The sequence below is a fragment of the Canis lupus genome, chromosome 4 (genome assembly GCF_048164855.1).
Source record: "Canis lupus baileyi chromosome 4, mCanLup2.hap1, whole genome shotgun sequence".
In the NCBI taxonomy this organism is placed as follows: Eukaryota; Metazoa; Chordata; class Mammalia; order Carnivora; family Canidae; genus Canis; species Canis lupus.
The window spans coordinates 21,832,653-21,852,234 of NC_132841.1; the positions used below are offsets into that span (position 1 = coordinate 21,832,653).

Consider the following 19,582-nt stretch of genomic DNA (forward strand, 5'->3'; position numbering starts at 1 on the left):
GGGCTAAACCACTGAGCCACCCGGGCTGCCCTATTTTTATTTTTTTTTAAGATTTACTTATTTAGTCATGAGAGACACAGATAGAGAGAGGCAGAGACACAGGCAGAGGGAGAAGCAGGCCCCATGCAGGGAGCCCGACGTGGGACTCTATCCTGGGTCTCCAGGATCAGGCCCTGGGCTGAAGGCGGCGCTAAACTGCTGAGCCACCTGGGCTGCCCTGAAATTTGAGTTTTGTCACAAGACAGCATTCTTTCTTTTCCCTCACAGGCCATACAAAAACAGGCAGCAGCCCAGATTATTTTGGTACATTTTTCTGTCAGCATTAACAAAAATTATTCAGTCAGTACTTAAATCACATAACCTTGCTGCCTCAGTTTCTGAATAAAACGAATGCTGCTCAGGGTATTCCCCAGCATGACACAGGGTAATGTTTGCAATGCCCCCAGTGACACAAAGCTGTTTGAGTTAGATGACAACGCATCATAGTTTGAGATGGGACAGAAATTAGCAGTCTTCCCATCTGTCTTCTTTTGGTTCTGTGACACAGACAATGCCTCGATCGCAGGAAAAACTATCCCAACTTCCTGGCAATTAAGAGTTTCTTTCTCTCTAGAGTCCCAGGATTCTCCCTTAATGACGCTCAAGCCTCCAGCATGAACTGTTTTGCGTCAGGTTTTTCTGTTTACAGCATCAGAGTATAGAGTTCCAAGTCACAGCCAACAGCCGAGGTGAGACCCCCTGAGTGCTGGGCTCCCTGAGTCTGTACTTCTCACGTTCCACTCTAACTCAAACGACGCAGACAATGCATATAAACATAGAACCCATGGCATCATCTTAGTAACAGGGACATTAGTTTCAGCCTCTAACACTTTTTAATACTCGATCAAAAAGGACCTGTTGCATTTTGCTTCCCATTCTATTTGTCCTATTACCTTAGTTTTAGAATCTCATTTGGGTTTTCTAAAAACAAGGCTTCCTACAAGCCTAGTAAATGCACAAGCACACGCTTCATTCCTTCTCCTACTTTACCAAATGTAGCATTCAGATGAATCTCTCCAATTCTGTATAAAATGGTAAATAGCTAAACTGGACCCAGTCCTTGCTAGTATGTTAGTATGAGATTTTGTTAAAAAGTATATCCCTCCCCCCCCCAAAAAAAAAGCATACCCCCAATCCTGGGATCATCACATGTTCAAAGCTTCTCAAATGGTACTAAATTTATCACTTTGAATAAAATGTGTGAATTGGCCTAGGTTTTTTTTCCTCCTAGTAGCAAAGTCTTTCTTATCCTCTTACTTCTCATAAGTAGGAAATAACTTTTGCTTCCCCACCCCCACCACACACACAACAAACGTCAGCGGATGTTCAAACTCAGAACAAACCAATGCAAATACATGAAAAAAATAAATGGAACAAGATAGCAAGTTTGTTTTAACTTTTTATTAAAATGCTTAGATACAGACTGACTTTCTTTTGCAAATGACCATTTTAACTTTTCCTGAAATAGGACATATATGCACTCTGATAAAACAGAATGAAAAGTCTCAATTTATGGGAATTCCTGTACAAAGCTCTGATCCTTACTGTTAAGAGTCAAGCTCCTCACAGCGGCTTCTTTTGCGATCTTATTATAGGAACAGTGTTTTCTGTGGAGCAAGAAATAGACGGATGCCAACTGACTTTTCAATCCCCTCTTTCTCCAGTGGTCAACCACTTTCACAAAGAGCTGAGCTGTGTAGAATCCACAGTTTTCTAGCTTGCTACAAAGTGATTAGGGACAAATGGGAAAAAAACGAAAACAAGAAAACTAGCACTGCAATCATACTTCTCATGTCTCTGGATAACGAAGTATGGGTTACCTTTAGCCAAAGGAATTAAAAGTATGCAAGTTAACTACCTAGTTCATTCACCATTAGCTAGATTTGTTCATTTAAGGCTTTCACCTCTTTCCAAACCCACAATTTTGTTTTAATCCAGCTATGCCTGCTAATAAAGAAAAGGCATGCTCTTCCCAGATTTATCCTTTACTGAGCCTCTGCATTTGGTACCTGGCAGTGAGAACATATGCTTTTCTAATAGGTCAGTACTGAAGACTAACAACGAGAAATCCATTAAAGAACAATACTCTCACCTCTGGAGTATGTTATCCACACTTTCCTTACCCTCACATTAGACACAAGAATCCACTGAATTTAGTTCAATCCTTTGCAAATAAAGCATCATCATCACAATTTTGTTTTGAGGAAACTACTTTTAATCTCTCATTAAAGAAAAATGAAGATATCCACTCATCTTAAGAAAGGATCTAATATTGGTCAAGATCATGAAAACCCAATTTTACTCGTGGCACCAAGAAAAACGAATGCTATAAAAATGATCCTCATCACACTACTGGGCATGCTGAGGCTTTTTATACTGAGCTCTTACTGACAAGTGATGTGCTGGCTCAAAAGGAATAGCACTACACAAAGCTATTAGATTAGATTAGAGTTTTCCCAGCTTACTTCTGGAATGGTGAAAGGCAATTCCATACCAAAAAAAAGGTAACCGATAAAAAGAGCCATGAACAGTCCCATAAAGAGACCAAATCCTGCAAGTGAGAATTTTAAAGCCCACTAAGTAGTGCTCACTTCAGCAGCACATATAATAAAGCCCACTAAATAAATCTTTCCTGGATCCAAGCAAATGCTACAAATACCAGATTTTTAAGTTCTCAACTCATAGAATTAAAAGCCCGTCGGCTGTTAACTGTCCTGTGGGACTCACCTCTTCAAAAAATTTTCCCCTAGAATCTGTGCAAAAGTAACAGACACACACCTGCAGTGTAGGACAACATGGGAGATGTTCTCTTTCATGAGGCAAGAGTCATTTATGAAACTGAAAATGAAAAAGGTGCTATGGAGAGAAACGAAGTTTCCCAACAGTATAAAAGCAAAGACTAGCTGAAATTTGTAACTTTAGAAGTAAAAATAATAAAATAACCCCTCTCTAAAGAAGTCCTCCACAGTGAACAATCTGCTCTACATACCACAATGAGGAATGATCCTGGCTTCCGTGGTGGAAACCTGCTACAAGTGCCAGGCCAGGCCCTGCCCTTCCTGGCTCCTCGCTGCACAAAGTGGGGCCACCTACTGCCGGGCAGCCAGACACAGGGGAACTTCTCTCACTGACCTGCTAATGCAACAGGAGTAGGTTCATTTCACGGGAGTTCTGGCCTCCGATGTGTTTCTGTGCATAATATTATGAAGTATCTAAATGCCATTCACTAGATCCAAAAAAAAAAAAAAAAAAAAAAAAAAAGGAATAGAAAACTCTGGACCAAGGAAATTTTTAACTCAAAAAGTTAGGAGGGACACCAATTACATTAACAACACTTTCTTTAAAAAATAGAATCACTTTCTTTTGAAATCAACCACAGTGGTGAGACGTGTTTTTCTTTTCAGGTGCCCCATGTTGGCACACAGCTTTACTCAGCAAATCCTGCCAGCTTCCAAGACCCGGGATGCTGACCTGCGCCGGCACGTGGGGCAGCGTCACCTCCCAACAGTGTGGAGAAGAGCACGTATCACCACTGGGCAATGAGAGAGCTGACTGACAGAGATTCTTGGCTTCTCAACGCCAGACACGGTTGAAGAGCTTTCCTTGTTCTATTAGAAAAGTTCATGAGGAAGCTGTGAATAGGATCAGTCCAGAGAAGGAAAACTCTTTTATTTTCACTGTCCAAACATCAGTCAATATACTGGGAAAGCCAGCGGAAGCCCTCGCCGTAGCCTTGCCTCTTGAGCACACTGCACATGAACACTTCCATGGGGCGCGCGTTCAGCTCTTTCAGGGTCACGTTCCCCTAAGGGAGGCAAAACCAAGAAAGGCCTGTTAGCATTTCTGTGGCAGAAAAGCTTGAAAGAGTGATCACCAATCACTTTCTTCATTCCTCAAAAGCAAATGGAAGTAGGAATTCACTATAGAAATGTGGTCCAGGCCATAAAGATGACTTCCCCAAACTCTCTTTGTAAAGAGCCTTTTCTTTGAACACACTAGCATCTGGCAAGTTATGGCAGCTAACCAGGAAAAAGACCCACAGAATCAGCATGCTCCTTAATGGGCAGAGGTCTAAGACTCTTTGGAAATAAGGACATTCTTGGGGGGCCTGGGTAGCTCAGTTAAGCGTCCGACTCTTGGTTTCAGCTCAAGTCATGATTTCAGGGTCATAAGATTAAGCTTCGTATGGGGCTCCTCACTCAGTGGGGAGCCTGCTTGGTTCTCTCCTTCTGCCCCTTCCACCATCATGCATGTTCTCTAAGAAACAAAAAGATCTTTGAAAAAACAACAACAGGGCAGCCCCGGTGGCCCAGGTGGCCCAGCGGTTTAGCGCCGCCTGCAGCCTAGGGCGTGATCCTGGAGACCCTGGATGAGTCCCGCATCGGGCTCTCTGCATGGGGCCTGCTTCTCCCTCTGCCTGTGTCTCTGCCTCTCATTCTCTGAGTAAATAAAAAATCTTAAAAAAAAAAAAAAAAGAAGGAAAGGAAAGGAAAGGAAAGGAAAGGAAAGGAAAGGAAAGGAAAGGAAAGGAAAGGAAAGGAAAGGAAAGGAAAGGAAAGGAAAGGAAAGGAAAGGAAAGGAAAGGAAAGGAAAGGAAAGGAAAGGAAAGGAAAGGAAAGGAAAGGAAAGGAAAGGACACGACACGACACGACACGACACGACACGACACGACACGACACCAAAAAAAGAGGGGCTCATAGGTGGCTTAGTCGGTTAGGCATCTGCATTAGGCTCAGGTAACGATCTCAGGGTCCTGGGATCAAACCCCTCCTGGGACTCCCTGCTTGGTTGAGAGTGTTTCTCCCTCTGCCTCTGCCACTCCCCTCACTCCCCTCACTCGTGCTCTCTCTCTCAAATAAAGAAATAGTCTTTTTAAAAAGGACATTCTCATTAACATAAGCATTCAGGGACGCCTAGGTGATTCAGCAGTTGACTGTCTGCCTTCGGCTCAGGGCGTGATCCCAGGGTCCTGGGATCAAGTCCCGAATTGGGCTTCCTGCGAGGAGCCTGCTTCTCCCTCTGCCTATGTCTCTGCCCCTCTCTCTGTCTCTCATGAATAAAATCTTTAAAAAAAAGAAAAAAGGGATCCCTGGGTGGCGCAGCGGTTTGGCGCCTGCCTTTGGCCCAGGGCGCAATCCTGGAGACCCGGGATCGAATCCCACGTCGGGCTCCTGGTGCATGGAGCCTGCTTCTCTCTCTGCCTGTGTCTCTCCTCTCTCTCTCTCTCTCTCTCTCTCTCTCTGTGACTATCATAAATAAATAAAAATTTTTTAAAAATTAAAAAGAAAAAAAAAGAAAAAAAGATTTCTCTGAATTAGATTTGAAAGAGTAAAAAATTCTTAAATTGATAAGTATGCCTTTCCTTTTTTTTTTTATTTATTTTTTATTTTTTTTAATTTTTTTATTTATTTATGATAGTCATACAGAGAGAGAGAGAGAGAGGCAGAGACACAGGCAGAGGGAGAAGCAGGCTCCATGCACAGGGAGCCCAACATGGGATTCGATCCCGGGTCTCCAGGATCGCGCCCTGGGCCAAAGGCAGGCGCCAAACCGCTGCGCCACCCAGGGATCCCCGATAAGTATGCCTTTCCTACCAATTTCTTCATCCTCATATACCTGAAGAAAACCTCATTGGAAAACAGTGAAAGAACAGGCTCCTGCCTTCAGAGGGACTATAAATCACCTATGGTAAACCCTAGGCCCAGTTAAATTTCTGAAAGACAAGTAAAATCTAGATAGCAAGGATCCCTGGGTGGCGCAGCGGTTTAGCGCCTGCCTTTGGCCCAGGGCGCGATCCTGGAGACCCGGGATCGAGTCCCACGTCGGGCTCCTGGTGCATGGAGCCTGCTTCTCCCTCTGCCTGTGTCTCTGCCTCTCTCTCTCTCCCTGTGTGACTATCATAAATTAAAAAAAAAAAAAAAAAAAAAATCTAGATAGCAAAACATGAATGCCCCCCCCAAAACTGTGAAATTTGTATGAATTCATATTTCCATTCATATGTACCAATTAATTCATATTTCCTTAATATGTGCCCTGAAGATTTTTCTCTTACCTTTCCTGTGGTCTGTCCATAAAGCCCAAATATCTCCCGGAGTTTTTCTTCACTGATTGCATCTGTTCTGTCTATCTTGTTACCCAAGATCAGGATTGGCACATTGGATATTGTCTCATCAGTCATTAGAGCCTAAAGACAACAAAACAGAAGTAGGTAAGGAATCTACGAATGCCCACCAGATACGAAAACAACCCAGACTTTCACTTGTCTATAAAGTATCAAATGTAAAGTGAAATCTGATCATTTTTATTACCTAAGTGATGAACTAAAAGTCTTGACATTATAAAACATTCTTAACATTAGGTAAGCCCTAAAAACTACCTTGACGATAGGTAAAAATAACCAGCCTCAAAACCGCAACTTAAGGCTGTGTCTATTTACAACCTTAACTCACAGATAAATCACTCAGCCACAGAGCATCCTCAGGCTATCCACCGAGCAGTCCTAGAAGACTGAATGCTCTGGCTACAGAATCTCCAAGATGGCTACACGAAGTCCCCAAGTATTCACTGAGTGCCCAACGCACGCAAATCATTATCTCAGGCACTAAGAGGAATACAAAAAGAAAGGCAAGACATATCCCTGGCTTCAAGAAATCCTCACTCCGTGTTTTTACATCTGTCAACTAAGTAAGACAAGCGGATGATTAAGTGTCACAATGAATAGGGACAGAATATAAATACTGAAAGACATTTGGGGAAATCAAATGGCAAGGAAAATGGTGAGCTTAAGGAACGTGTTAGCAAAGTTGCAGAATACAAACTAAGCTCTCAAAGATGGACAGGATTTGGATAGAGGGAAAGGAGAAGGGATAATTTAAGCAATGGCTTTACAGTAGGAAAAGAATTCAGAAAGCCACATGGACAACTCCCTGTCTTTATGTTGAAACATCATAAAACAGAATGGGAAGCATGATCAACATTATGGTGCCAGTCTAAGAAGCTAGCTGCAATAGATCCTAAAGACTCCAAATCCAGAAATTACTGGATAGAATCTGTGTGTAAAGGGGCACCTGGTGGCTCAGTTGATGAAGTGTCTGCCTTCAGCTCGGGTCACAACCTCGGGGTCCTGGGATCCAGGCCCACATCAGGCTCCCTCCTTCTCCTTCTCCCTCTGCCTCTCTCTCAAATAAGTAAGATCTTAAAAAAAAAAAAAAAAAAAGGAATGTGTGTGTAAAGAAACACAATGAATTCATACAAAGCACCTATGTGTCCTTAGATAAGAGACACTGACTTGACCTAAGATAGCAGAGTCCAAGGAATAGTGCAGCAGGGACTGTGGAGAAAGAAGATAAGAGACTGATGTCTAGATGATAAGACAGAGAAGAGGGACCTGAGCCAGCACAGATTTTTAAGCCTGGGAATCCAGTGCCCATTGACAGGAAAAGCTTGGAAAGAAGTAGAACTGAAGGGATAAAGGGAAATATACTTTTGACCATTTTAGGTTCCCAGAAATGCTAGACAAAATCAGAATAAAGATGTCATTCATTGACTGAATAGTAACCAGATACCTACTATATGTCTGATGCTTTGCTAGGTGCAAGGGTTTCACAAACAAAACTAGGTCCCTCCTAAGTTCACGATCTGATAGAGACCTACAAGAAAACCAGTAAAGATCATAGACTCTGATAAGGTGGAGAGTAAGACCAAGAGGTCAGGGAAAGCTTCCTAGAAGAGGTCATGGCTGAACTCTGGGATCTCTTAAAGGACGTTTTTAAATTTACTAGTGAAAGTGGGTGGGGGTCAGACGAGAAAGTCAGGCAGGGACAGCCACTTGTGCATACTGAAAGGAGGACAAGTTGTTCTTTATGTTTGGAATGTAGTTCAAGGTAAGCAATAAAGAGAAAAAAAAGCTGGAGAAATAAACAGAGGAGAGATCAGGAAAGATGTTATGTGCTATGCAAAGGATTTCCAGACTTTAGCCCAAAGATGATATCTATTGAAGAATATTAAATAAGCCAATGATAGATCTAAAAACGTTCCTTCTAGCATTATAAAATGTGGCAGGGTGGTAGCAAAATCTACAGTCATTCACAGGCTCTGGACCACATATCCAGGTAGACGATGGGGAAGAGTTCCATTCTGGGAGACCAGAATTGGTAGGTGGAGTTTTCTAGTAGGTAACATTCTGTATGAGGCTAGAGCTAGAGAGGTTCATACAAGAGAAATCCATATGGGAGTCATCGGCATGTGGGAGGACCAGTGTCTGGGAGAAAGTACAGAATCTGGGGGACGCCAAGATTTAAGGGTTAAGCAGAATGGGTGATTGTGAAAGAATCTGAGACGTATTAGCCAGAGAGAACACACCAAAACCAAGAATGCAAATGGGAGTTCAAAGAAATAAGAGAATGCCAATGCCAAGAGGTCAAATAAGGGAAGGAATGCCCTATAAGCCACTCTACATAGACCAGAGCTATAGATTCAAGAAGCATACTTACAAATAAATGTGTAACAGGTTCAAATTGCCAGGAACAAGAATGTAGAGAGACAGTTACAAATTAAATAAGAGGTGCAGGGTGACCCAGTATGGGTCAACAAAGGGTAGGATTAACAAAGGCAACATTACAGAGAAACTGAGAAGCCAAGAAGCAATGTTGAGAAAGGAGAAAATTCAACAGTATCAAATGCTGCCCATGACCAAAACTGAAGGCTGAGAACAGACAGTGAAGGTCTGTGAAGTCATTCAGTGAGAGAGTGGGCAGGCACAAGTGAGAACCCACATTCAAACACATAAAGAACCCTTAATCTCTCTTAGGGTTTCACTCCGCCAATGCTTCGCGACCATCCATGATCCCTGAAGGGAGAAGGCGATTATAATGCTAGGGCAACAGGCGCACACTGGGGAGTATCTGAACAAACTGGACAGTCACCCTATGATAAATACAAACAAAGTTAACTTACACCAGTTCAAGCTGAGTTTGCTCAGGACACTGAAAAGCAGGGTCTTAGATTTTAAAACACTTTCTTCCTGTAACTAGGAGTTTCATCAAATGTTAACTGGAATGCTGAAGTACTAGCACTACTGACCTGTATTCCTTAAAAGAAATAGAGGCCAAAAAAGGAAAAAATATAATCATACATTTAGCTCAACTTTGGATTCCATGAGGCGAGGATGATCTGCACAGTCCACCAGAAAGACAATCCCATTAATTGCTGGGAGGTAATTTTTCCAAACCCGGCGTGCTAAAAGACAAAGTTTGTAGTTGCATTAAAGTTTAAAAAAAAAAAAAAAGTATTTTGAAAAATAGATCTATTTTTTGCCCTAAAATGGGCATACCTTGGCTCAGTTTCAATAGGATTCAACTCCATGTGGATTCTCTAAGCCCTAATAAGTATTAAATCAGAACAAAGGGTATATACACTGATGATCCATGAATTGAATCTGATTTTTTCAAATTAAAACATCAAGGTTTTCTGCCTGATTTTAGGAAAAACTGTAACATCTGGCAACCCTACACATACCTACCCACACATCACTCATCAGCTGGAACTGAATGGTGTCCACCCCTTTAGAAGAGGTCTGGACTCTACCATTTGGCAGTTTCCACCACTCCCTACGGACACCTAGTCACTTTTACTCAATTGAATGACTTACCTCAACCCTGAAGCCATTTGCAACCTGAGTTAAATTCATCAGGATGCAAAAGACCTGTCCATATACCATCCATCCTAAGTTAAATCCTAACTAATCAGTATGTCTGTGTACAACACACTAACTAGCTCCATCCATTTTCAGGGGATTGGGCTTCACAGCTGGTTGAAGTCCCGGGCAATTACCCCAGTCTGCCATATTTAACCCAGGAAGACTTATAAATTTTTGTTTGTTTGTTTATGACATGAACTGATAATGGTTTGGGAAGTGATGCTTTAATTATAATTTCTAAGCCATTCATTTCTGGCACTTTCAATGGATGAATAAACAAAGAATCTCTACATCAAACAATTAATAATGGTTACCTCTGAAAAGTGGGATGGGGAAGGAGAGGCTGGGGGAACTTCTACTTTTACCTTCCATATTTATATGCTGAGTGTGTACTCACTTTGTTACATGGACCCTGAACCAATGGGGTTTTATTTTGTTTTTTGTTTTTTTTTTTAAGTTATCTCTGTACCCAACATGGGACTCGAACTCACAATCCTGATACCAAGAGTCCCATGTTTTTCTGACTGAGCCAGCCAGGTACCCTGATCCTGGCCTACTTTAATAGGCTAGATTTTTAAAGTTTTTTTTAAAAAGACAATCTTCAAATATATAGTATTTTAGCAACTTCTGTAAAATGGTGACTAAGTTATTATAATAAAGTATTTCTATGAAATAAACTTTCCTCAAACAAAACAAAACTACATATAACACATTCTCCCTTATAATCTATCAAAACCTGAAAGCTAAATTTATCACACCAAATAACACGTAAGTCTCCTTTCAGAGGTCTAAAAACCTCTATTCCTGCATTCTCCAGATGGTCTCCGTTCAACTCTCATAATAGTATTATCTCTGAATTTAAATTTGTAAGCAGTTACAAATCCTTATGAAAGAAGCGGAAAAGCCACCATACACCCATTCTTACCCAAATGAAAACAATACAAGCTCATTATAGAAAAAAGGATGCAAGATCATCCATCTAAAATCCTCCACTGAAACACACCTACTGCTGGTTTTGTATATATTCTGCCAATCTTTTTTCTGTAGTTATTTTATGTGATTATGACCACACTACATATGATTTTATGGGATATAAATATTACGTGACTAAAACAAATGTAATTATATGTTAATGAAATCACTGACTATAAAATCATTTGGATCACTCCTTAGATTTTTGGTTAAAATTACTTAGCTAGGGGATCAGCAGTTTAGCACCTGCCTTCAGCCCAGGGCATGATCCTGAAGTCCCAGGATTGAGTCCCACATCGAGCTCCCTGCATGGAGCCTACTTCTCCCTCTGCCTGTGTGTGTCTCTGCTTCTCTCTCTCTCTCACACAAATAAATAAATAAAATATTTAAAAAATAAATAAAATAAAGTTACTTAGCTAAAAAATAAAAGCTATCAATATTCTATTCTTTTACCTATTTTAAAAAGCTATAATAGGGAGCATCTGGGTGGCTCAGTGGTGGAGCATCTGCTTTTGGCTCAGGCGGTGATCCCAGGGTCCTGGGATTGAGTCCCACATCAGGCTCATCAGGCTCCCCACAGGGAGACAGACTGCTTCTCCCTTTCCCTTTGTCTCTCTCATGAATAAATAAAGCCTTTTAATAGTTTCTATTTTCTACTTTCCACAATATTCCCACATCTTAAATGTTTTACTCCTAAGCCTAGAATCTTGCCAAATGTAAAGTGTCCATCAGAAAAAGGTGCCCCGGGATGCTGTGTGGCTTAGCAGTTGACCGTCTGCCTCCGGCTCAGGGCCTGATCCCGGGATCCAGGATCAAGTCCCACGTGAGGCTCTCTGCATGGAGTCTACTTCTCCCTCTGCCTCTTTCTGTGTCTCTCATGAATAAATAAAATCTTTTAATAAATAAAGAAAAAGATGCCCCATTATACATATCTCCAAAACCCACACAAGATACCCGACAGGAGTCTAAGAACCAAATGGAGATGACCTGCATAAGACAGAAAGTACTATGAGAACAATAAGATAGAAGGTAATCTTCTACCAACTGCCCCACGTGGATAGAGTACACAAAACAGATCAGAGTGGTCACATGTATATCACTGTATTATTTTTGCAACTTTTAACATATTTGAATTAGGTACAAATAATAAAATATTCTACCCACTTATACTCCACTGAATAAATGATATAAAAGAGATAAGATTAAATTTGATACTGTACTAGATCTTGTTCCAAAAGAAAAATGCTATAAAGAAGATTATGGAGGCAATCAACAAAAAGAGAAATACATACTACAGAGTAGATAAAAAATAAAACTTCCTAGGTTTGATAACATAAATATTAGTATGTGTTACATAGAGAAGGAGACTAATAAATTGGGGCAAAAGGGATAAAGGAGTGGAGTTCTCTGTATTTATGCAACTTTGGACAAGTTTGAAAGTACTTAAAAACAAGAAGTAAATAAAACAACTTTAAGATCTCAATAATTTAAAAGGTAAAAATGTCACACTACTTTAAAAAAAAATAAGAGGGTATAAAAGAACCATAAGTCAATACCATTCTTCCACTGAATTGTCCTCTTACCTTGCTCATGCCCACCAAGATCAAAAGTTGTAAAAGTCATTCCAGCAATTGTCAGCTCTTCTGATGCTGAAAAATTGTCAAAATAGAAAAAAGAAATAAATTCCTCCAAGCAAAAAAGACCCAACTCCCAATACTGTAAGCCAATATAAATGCAAAACTTAATGAAGCTTTTACCTTATAAAGAAAAGGATACAAGGGTGAAAACATTCTTAAATTATTCTGAAAAGTCAAGTTTCTTTTTCTCCAATATGCCTGCTACTTCTTGGAAGTAGATATGGGAAATGTGTCCCCTTACAGAACTAGTGAGAATAGATACTGACAGAGTCCTAGAGGGTTAGATTTAGGGGCATGTGACCTGAGTGTGTCCTACAGGGAATTTTTTCAAGTGAGCTATCTTTTGGGACTTCAGTTAATACAAGAACTGCATCAACTGAGGATTCATCCCCAAACCATGACATCGACCTTCAAATATCAAAAGGTCACCTGGTATTCTCAAACTTACTTGGATGTAATGTCGGAACATGTTGGCCCAATCGGTCATCTTTGAGCATGTGTAGAAGAGTGGTTTTGCCCGCATTGTCCAAACCCAAAAATACAAGTTTTCCAGATTTCTTGTAGAGTCCTAAAAAAGAAAAAAATTTTAACATAATTTTGTTTTCTACTTACCAAAGGCTGCTTGTATTTTTATTGAAATGTACAAAGTTTGAAACCTATGATATATTTCAAGGAAATGGTTTTACCTAGGAACTGGAGCACACTGCTGAAGCCATTGTAGATCCACTCAAAGATGAAAGACATTATTAACGGTTACTACCTGTATAAAATATGAAAGCAGCAAACATTAGCTTTCTGAATGTTAATACAGTTCTGGAGAAGTTAACTCTTATTCTGTAACCCTGATGCATGTTTACTGTCCCATATTTTCAAGCATAAGAAAATAAAGGATTTTGTACTCTGAAGGGAAGTCTCTGGGGTCCTCAGATCTGCACAAACTCCTGGTTTTCTAACAATTTTCAATCTATGATACTCTAAGGATAGGAGTTAAAGCTATACTTTCCTCTTTTACTGTGTACTCCTCCAAGCAGCTGATCATCTACATCCCCTGGATACTCTGTCAACCAGTTAGCAACACCTCTAAGAAATCAGTCACATCAATAATCTAGATAAAAATGTCACACTGGAGGTGCCAGGGTGGTTCAGTCGGTTAAGCATCTGTCTTCAGCTCAAATCATGATCTTGGGGTCCTGGGGGGTGTGTGTGTGTCTCTGCTCAGCGGGGAGTCTGCTCCTTCTTACTCTCCCTCTGTGCTCTCTCAAATAAATAAATAAAATCTTTTTTTTAAAAAATGTCACACTGATACACCAGAAAATAAGAGTGAAAAAGCACATTAACCTGAATGAAAAGTATATTAACCTTTCCTTATAAACAGCTCTAAAAAAGTCACCAAAATCCTAATGGCTGACAATAATTTGCCCTGCTCCACTTACCAATGATTGCTATTTCTTTTAAGATCTATTTATTTATTTGAGAGAGAATTCAAGCATATGCCCCACTGAGCACAGACCCTGGAGCTCACGACCCTGAATTGAACCAAGAGTGGGACACTTAATTGACTGTGCCACCCAGGCACCCTGCCAATGCTCTTTCTTAAACAGTATTTAATCCCTCTTGCAGATTTGTGTCTTAACTTATAAAAAGAAATGATACTGCTATTTTGGAGAACCATGAAGAAATAAGAGAATCCTTTCATAAAGTGAGTAATCAAGATCTAACCCATTTTACAAAGAGGGATTCTCTTAAAATAAGAATACTTGCTCAGGGCGTAGAAGTAGATTCCTAGCCAAGTACACACCTTAATTAGTACTAATATTAAGACCACTTTTCCTACTGTTTTCCATAAACCTAGACAAAACAAGAGATGCCTCAAAGCTACTAAAAGATCTACATACATATATTGGCGATAAGCAAGATCTCTGAAAGAAAAGGGTAACATCTAAAGCCAGTGGTGGTGTCAAAGTTCTCAGGGTCAGCATTTTCTGGTCACTGAACTTTTACCTAAATATCTCATTTGGCACAGAAAAAAAAGATCCCCCACTTTCACTCCTCTCCATCAGCAAGAGCATGTGAGCACAAGGCTACACTAAATGCGATCAACTGCTATCAAATACAATTTTCATGAACTTTTGTTTTTTTGGGGGGGGCTGGGTGGCGCAGTGGTTCAGTGTCTGCCTTTGGTTCAGGCTGTGGTCCTGTGGTCCTGGTATGGAGTCCCGCATAGCTCTCTGTGGGGAACCTGCTTCTCCCTCTGCCCATGTCTCTGCCTGTCTCTGTGTCTCTCATGAATAAATAAAATCTTAAAAAAAAAAAAGGGGGTAAACAAACATTTACTTTTGTTACTCTTAGTAGTGACTTTAACAGGGTTATCCACAAAAACCCACCTATATTCTTCATTCAAAGAATGCTAGATAAAGAAGTTGAAAAGTAGGGACAATATATGTTAATTCGGGGGCTCTTGGCTGACTCAGAGGAACTTGTGACTCTTGATCTTGGGATCAGGAGTTTGCACCCCACATTAAGGGTAAAGACCACTGAAATAAACCTAAATATATATATATATATTTTTTTTTTTTCTGTCCAATTACTGGGTTTTGATTGTTTTTTTTTTTTTAAATCAAGCCTGACCTATTGGCTTTTGGGACTGTTTAATGCTTATTTTCTACGGCTCTTATCACAGAAGACCAAATGAGGCTTGGGAGTTTGGGTGAGAGTCTAAGGCAAAAGCTTTCATAAAAAGATACTATGGGGTCGTGGGGTTTTTTTTTTTTGTTTTTTTTTTTTGCTTTTTTCAGTAACATTAAGATATATTTTGGCAGAAACCAATTTAGCATGTTAGATAATTTGTCTTGAAACTTAGCACTTTAAAAAGTTTAATGACTTAAATACACGTAGAAAGCTCCTGCTTTTAAATTCCCACTGTAGGTAAGTAAAGGAACAATGTGCCTCTTCTCTACAATTCTCCCAAACCAGGCATCTTTCCCTACTTTTCTCAGTCTACAACTTGGAGAAACGTGGCTCATCTTTACAGAGACCTCTGTCTGATTAAGATCACTCCCACTCCGGGCACTCCTTTAAAACCCATTGTTACATATTTACTTGTACTACACTGGTTTGTGGTCGATACCGTAAAGTTTTACCACATCATTTTAGAATTCTTCCAAACCCAATGAATTCTCCAAGGGTGACAATGGGAAAACTCTCCTTTAAAAAAAAAAAAAAAAAAGATTTTATTTATTTATTCATGAGAGAGACAGAGAGAGGGAGAGGCAGAGACACAGGCAGAGGGAGAAGCAGGCTCCATGCAGGGAGCCCGATGTGGGACTTGATCCCGGGTCTCCAGGATCAAGGCCTGGACTGAAGGCGGCGCTAAACTGCTGAGCCACCCGGGGCTGCCCGGGAAAACCCTCCTTTGAGGAATTTTTCACGGGAACTGAGCTGGTCTGATTTTCCAATTTATCTTCCCTTGACACTTCTGCTTTAAAGTCCTATAATTCGGGGCGCCTGGGTGGTTCAGCAGTTGAGCATCTACCTTCTGCCCAGGTCGTGATCCCGGGGTCCTGGGATCGAGTCCCACATCGGGCTCCCCACAGGGAGCCTGCTTCTCCCTCTGCCTCTCTGTGTCTCCCATGAATGAATAAATAAATAAAATATGTAAAATAAATAAATAAAAGTCCTATATTTCTTCCCTCCAAAACGATCTATGGAAAAGTGCTTGAAGAAACTCTTCAGGTGATGCTAACAAAATCATAAAAACTATTGGACCCAAAGCGTTGCGTTGTATTGCCCCTCAAAGTCAGAGAAATGGCTTTGAGGCTCCTCCATCCTTGAGACCTTAGGATTTGTACCCCTCGTGAGTAGTTTTACACTTTTTTTTTCTTAAAGATGTATTTATTTATTCATGAGAGACACACACAGAGAGAGAGGCAGAGACACAGGCAGAGGGGGAAGCAGGCTCCATGCAGCCACCCAGGTGTCCCATGGATGGTATTTTGATAATTAGCACTCTATTTATTCCCTGTCCTTGATCCACTCTATCACCTTAAGGCACTTCATGGCATCTTATGGCAAATCAGCATACTCTAAAACTTAAGAACTCTAAACTACCACAGAAGCACTGCCAATGTACCCCAAATTAAAATTCGCAAATTTTCAGGACTGAAGTAGATAAAGAAGAGGAGGGGATCCCCGGGTGGCTCAGCGGTTGGGCGCGGGCCTTGGGCCCAGGGTGTGGACCTGGAGACCCGAGATCGAGTCCCGCGTCGGGCTCCCTGCGAGGAGCCTGCTTCTCCCTCTGCCTGTGTCTCTGCCTCTCTCTGTGTGTCTCTCAAGAATAAATAAATAAAAATCTTTAAAAAAAAAAAAAAAGAGGGGCACCAGGCAACACCGACCATCAGCCACTAACAGTGTGTACGTTCCTTTCTGCACACGCTCCCACTTCCTACACGTACTCGTCACGGCTCTGAAACACCGCTCCAGGCCGACCCGGGAGGGACAGCAGGTTTTCGGCTAAGAAGCTGTGCCGAGCTGCAGGGTAGCTAGTAAAGGTCAAGCCCCCAGTCCCGGCCTAGGCCGACGGAGGAGGGACGAGAGCAAGGGGGAGACTCCCGCCGAGGGCCGCGGGGCGCCAACCCTCGCAAGCGCGCTCCTGGCCTCGGCTACGACCCCGGCCAGCGCGGACTTCTACAAACGCGCGGAGGAATTTTCCCACGCACCGGAGAGGGCAGAAAAGAGGAAGGTGGGGGGAGGAAATACCGGCTCGACCCGGGCCTCGCGGACGAGAACTCAGGGCCGAAGGCGGGGAGGCCGGGCGCGCCCCGGAGCGACCCCCCGAGCTCCTCCTGCGACCCGCGGGGCCGCGGCCAAGGCACAGCCTCCGGGGCCTCGCGATTCCCCCTCGGGCTCAGGCCACGCACAGTCATCAGGACGCCCGCCCAGGCTAGGGGCTCTCCGGGCCGGGCCGGGCCGGGCCACCGCTCCGCAAACCCGGGCGCACGGGACACACAACGGTCACCCGCCCGGCGGCTGCGGGACCCCGAGGAAGGCCGACCGGCCCGCACCCCGGGCGCTATCGGAACGCGGCGGCCCGGCCGGGGCGGCCCATCCCCGCCCAGAACCGGCCCCGCGGCCCCGCAGAACCGCCTGCGTGTCACTTCCCCCCCCAACTCCGCCCGCGCCGGCCTCCGCCCCGACCCTCCCCGCCGTCCGCGGCAGCCCCGCCGGCCCTCGGCTCCCTCCCCTGCAGCAGCCCCCCTGCTCACGGCCGAGGCGGGGCTGCTCCTCCGGCGGCGGCGGGCGGCGGGCGGCGGGCGGCGTCGACCCTCCCTCACAGCACACAGCCCAGCAGCACCCGGGACCGCCAGCTACTCGCCGGATATACGCAACACGCCCCTCCCCGGGGACTTCCGGGCGCGTCTCGACCCCGCCCCCTCGTGGCGTCACGGCGCTCCGCCACGCCGGGGCCGCACGGCGATCCCGGGGCGGGCCCGCATTTGGCCACGCCCCCTCCCGCACGCAGAGCCGGACGCGCGAGACGTGGCAGCGCCGCGGCCCCGGGGGCGGGGCGGGAGCCGGCGGGGGCGGGGGCTCGCTCGGGGTCGCGGGTTCGAGTCCCGCTGCCGTCGGACGGAATCGGGGCGGGGGGGCGGGGGGGCGGGGGGCCGGCGACCGGCGGCTTGGTCGGTTCTCGGAAAGAAGCGTTTCCCCGACAACCCTCCACCCTGGGTGGGTCCCAGAAAGCCCGTCCTTTCCGTCGCGGTTCTCTGGGATAGCCTGTGTTTGGGAGGAACGGCTAATATTCTGAGCGCTTAGGGTCCAGGCGGTGCTCCGAGCCCTTGGCGTGAATCCTCCCTCGATTTGTCTTTTTAATTTTACTTCGATTACAGCCCTGATGAAGCAGATACTGTTATTATCCTCATTTTTTGCAAATGGGAGGACCAAGGTTCAGAATAGTCCAGTAGCCGAGCCTGAGCTGGTAGGCGAGCAAGGCGCAGAGCAGGAATTCATTTTTGCAACTTTTAACATGAGCATTTCCTCACTTAATTCTGAAGACACAGCCCTACGAGTTTCGTATTATTACTCCAAGTTTACAGATAGGAAAACTAAGTCAAATAATGGGATGAATGATGTTTTTGGATAGTTAAGGCCCAATATAAACATCTTAATTCTCCTTAAATACAACTATAAATTTAACATAATTCCCATGAAAGTAATAATAGGATCAGTAGGTTGTGTGTGTATGTTAAACCACCCTGTTTTGTTCCCGCCTAAAATTCAAATGGAAAAATAAACAAGGCTATTCAGAGAACAAACAGGATCTGAAAATGAACAAGGATGGGGAGCTAGCACTGTCAGATACTCCAATATATTATAGATGCTCAGTAATTAGAACACCTTGGGGAGGAGCCCCTCAGTGGTTCAGTCGGTTAAGCATCTGCCTTCAGCTCAGGTCGTGATCCCGGGTCCTGGGATCCAGCCAAGCCGGTATCCAGCTCCTGGCTCAGCCGGGAGTCTGCTTCTCCCTCTGCCCTCCCCCTGCTCCTGCTCTCTATCTCATAAATAAATAAATAAAATCATCAGGTGGCCATCTGGCAACTCCAGTAATATTCAGAGGGCATTGGATGAACAAGCTCACCCCTTTACCCCTTCTTTTCATCCTGTGAGTCTTCTGCATTGAGTTTGAATCCTGTCCAGATGCAGAAAGCCATGTTCTGAGGCTTCTCACCAGCTTTGGTGAAACCAGGGGAACTGTGTCCACAGGACTTGGACCTCCAATGTGTGTGCCCTGGAGGTATAGGGCTCTCCTAGCGCAAGCTATTGCATTAGATTACTGGCCCTGACTGAAGGCTGGCTGCAAGAGGTGGAGGTAGGGGGTGTCCCAAATCACAAGGATGGCTTGGGGGGCTCAGGAGGAAGGAAGAACACAGGCAAATTATCAGGAGAGCTGCAAACTCTCCTTGCCAGATAGGCAGCTTTGAGCAAGTTGACAGATGCCCCAGGCTACAGGATACCGCACTCTAAAATGGGTGAAAGGATGTTGTACATGTAAGCAATTATTTCTTTCTGCTCAGTGGTAAAAACCAGAATACCATCTGTGTCAATATGTACAAGTTTGTTCAAATCTTGAGACAAATGTAAACATTTGACCTTTGTCATCTGGAGGATTTCATACAATGTTGACTAGAAAAATCATCCTGAAAAGCAATCTTTTGTATTGTATTTTTATTTAGAGAGGGAA

General features: G+C 43.5%; 1 protein-coding gene across 3 annotated transcripts; it reads right to left on the reverse strand.

Moving 5' to 3' along the window:
* Nucleotides 1-1,425: 1,425 nt before the first annotated feature.
* On the reverse strand, nucleotides 1,426-17,758 carry SAR1A (secretion associated Ras related GTPase 1A). Of its 3 annotated transcripts, none has more exons than XM_072823430.1 (7): nucleotides 17,717-17,758; nucleotides 13,032-13,105; nucleotides 12,794-12,913; nucleotides 12,292-12,357; nucleotides 9,173-9,276; nucleotides 6,092-6,223; nucleotides 1,426-3,844 (listed from the first exon to the last, which is right to left on the reverse strand). In XM_072823430.1, the coding sequence occupies exons 2-7, from the start codon at nucleotides 13,087-13,089 to the stop codon at nucleotides 3,728-3,730; spliced, it is 597 nt and encodes a 198-aa protein (XP_072679531.1). In that variant the 5' UTR covers nucleotides 13,090-13,105; nucleotides 17,717-17,758; the 3' UTR covers nucleotides 1,426-3,727. The 3 variants fall into 3 exon arrangements, with proteins under 3 accessions (XP_072679531.1, XP_072679529.1, XP_072679530.1); XM_072823428.1 differs by having other exon boundaries at nucleotides 17,607-17,744; XM_072823429.1 differs by lacking the exon at nucleotides 17,717-17,758 and adding an exon at nucleotides 16,797-16,978.
* Nucleotides 17,759-19,582: the final 1,824 nt, after the last annotated feature.

What these genes read in the sequence shown, in the direction of transcription:
- SAR1A (XM_072823430.1), bottom strand. Translation starts at nt 13,089, where the DNA reads ATGTCTTTCATCTTTGAGTGGATCTACAATGGCTTCAGCAGTGTGCTC. An exon ending in CAGTGTGCTCCAGTTCCTAG is followed by an intron (nt 12,914 to 13,031) that starts GTAAAACCATTT and finishes TTTCTTTTTTAG; the next exon opens with GACTCTACAAGAAATCTGGA. An exon ending in AATCCAAAGTTGAGCTAAAT is followed by an intron (nt 6,224 to 9,172) that starts GTATGATTATAT and finishes TGTTGTCTTTAG; the next exon opens with GCTCTAATGACTGATGAGAC.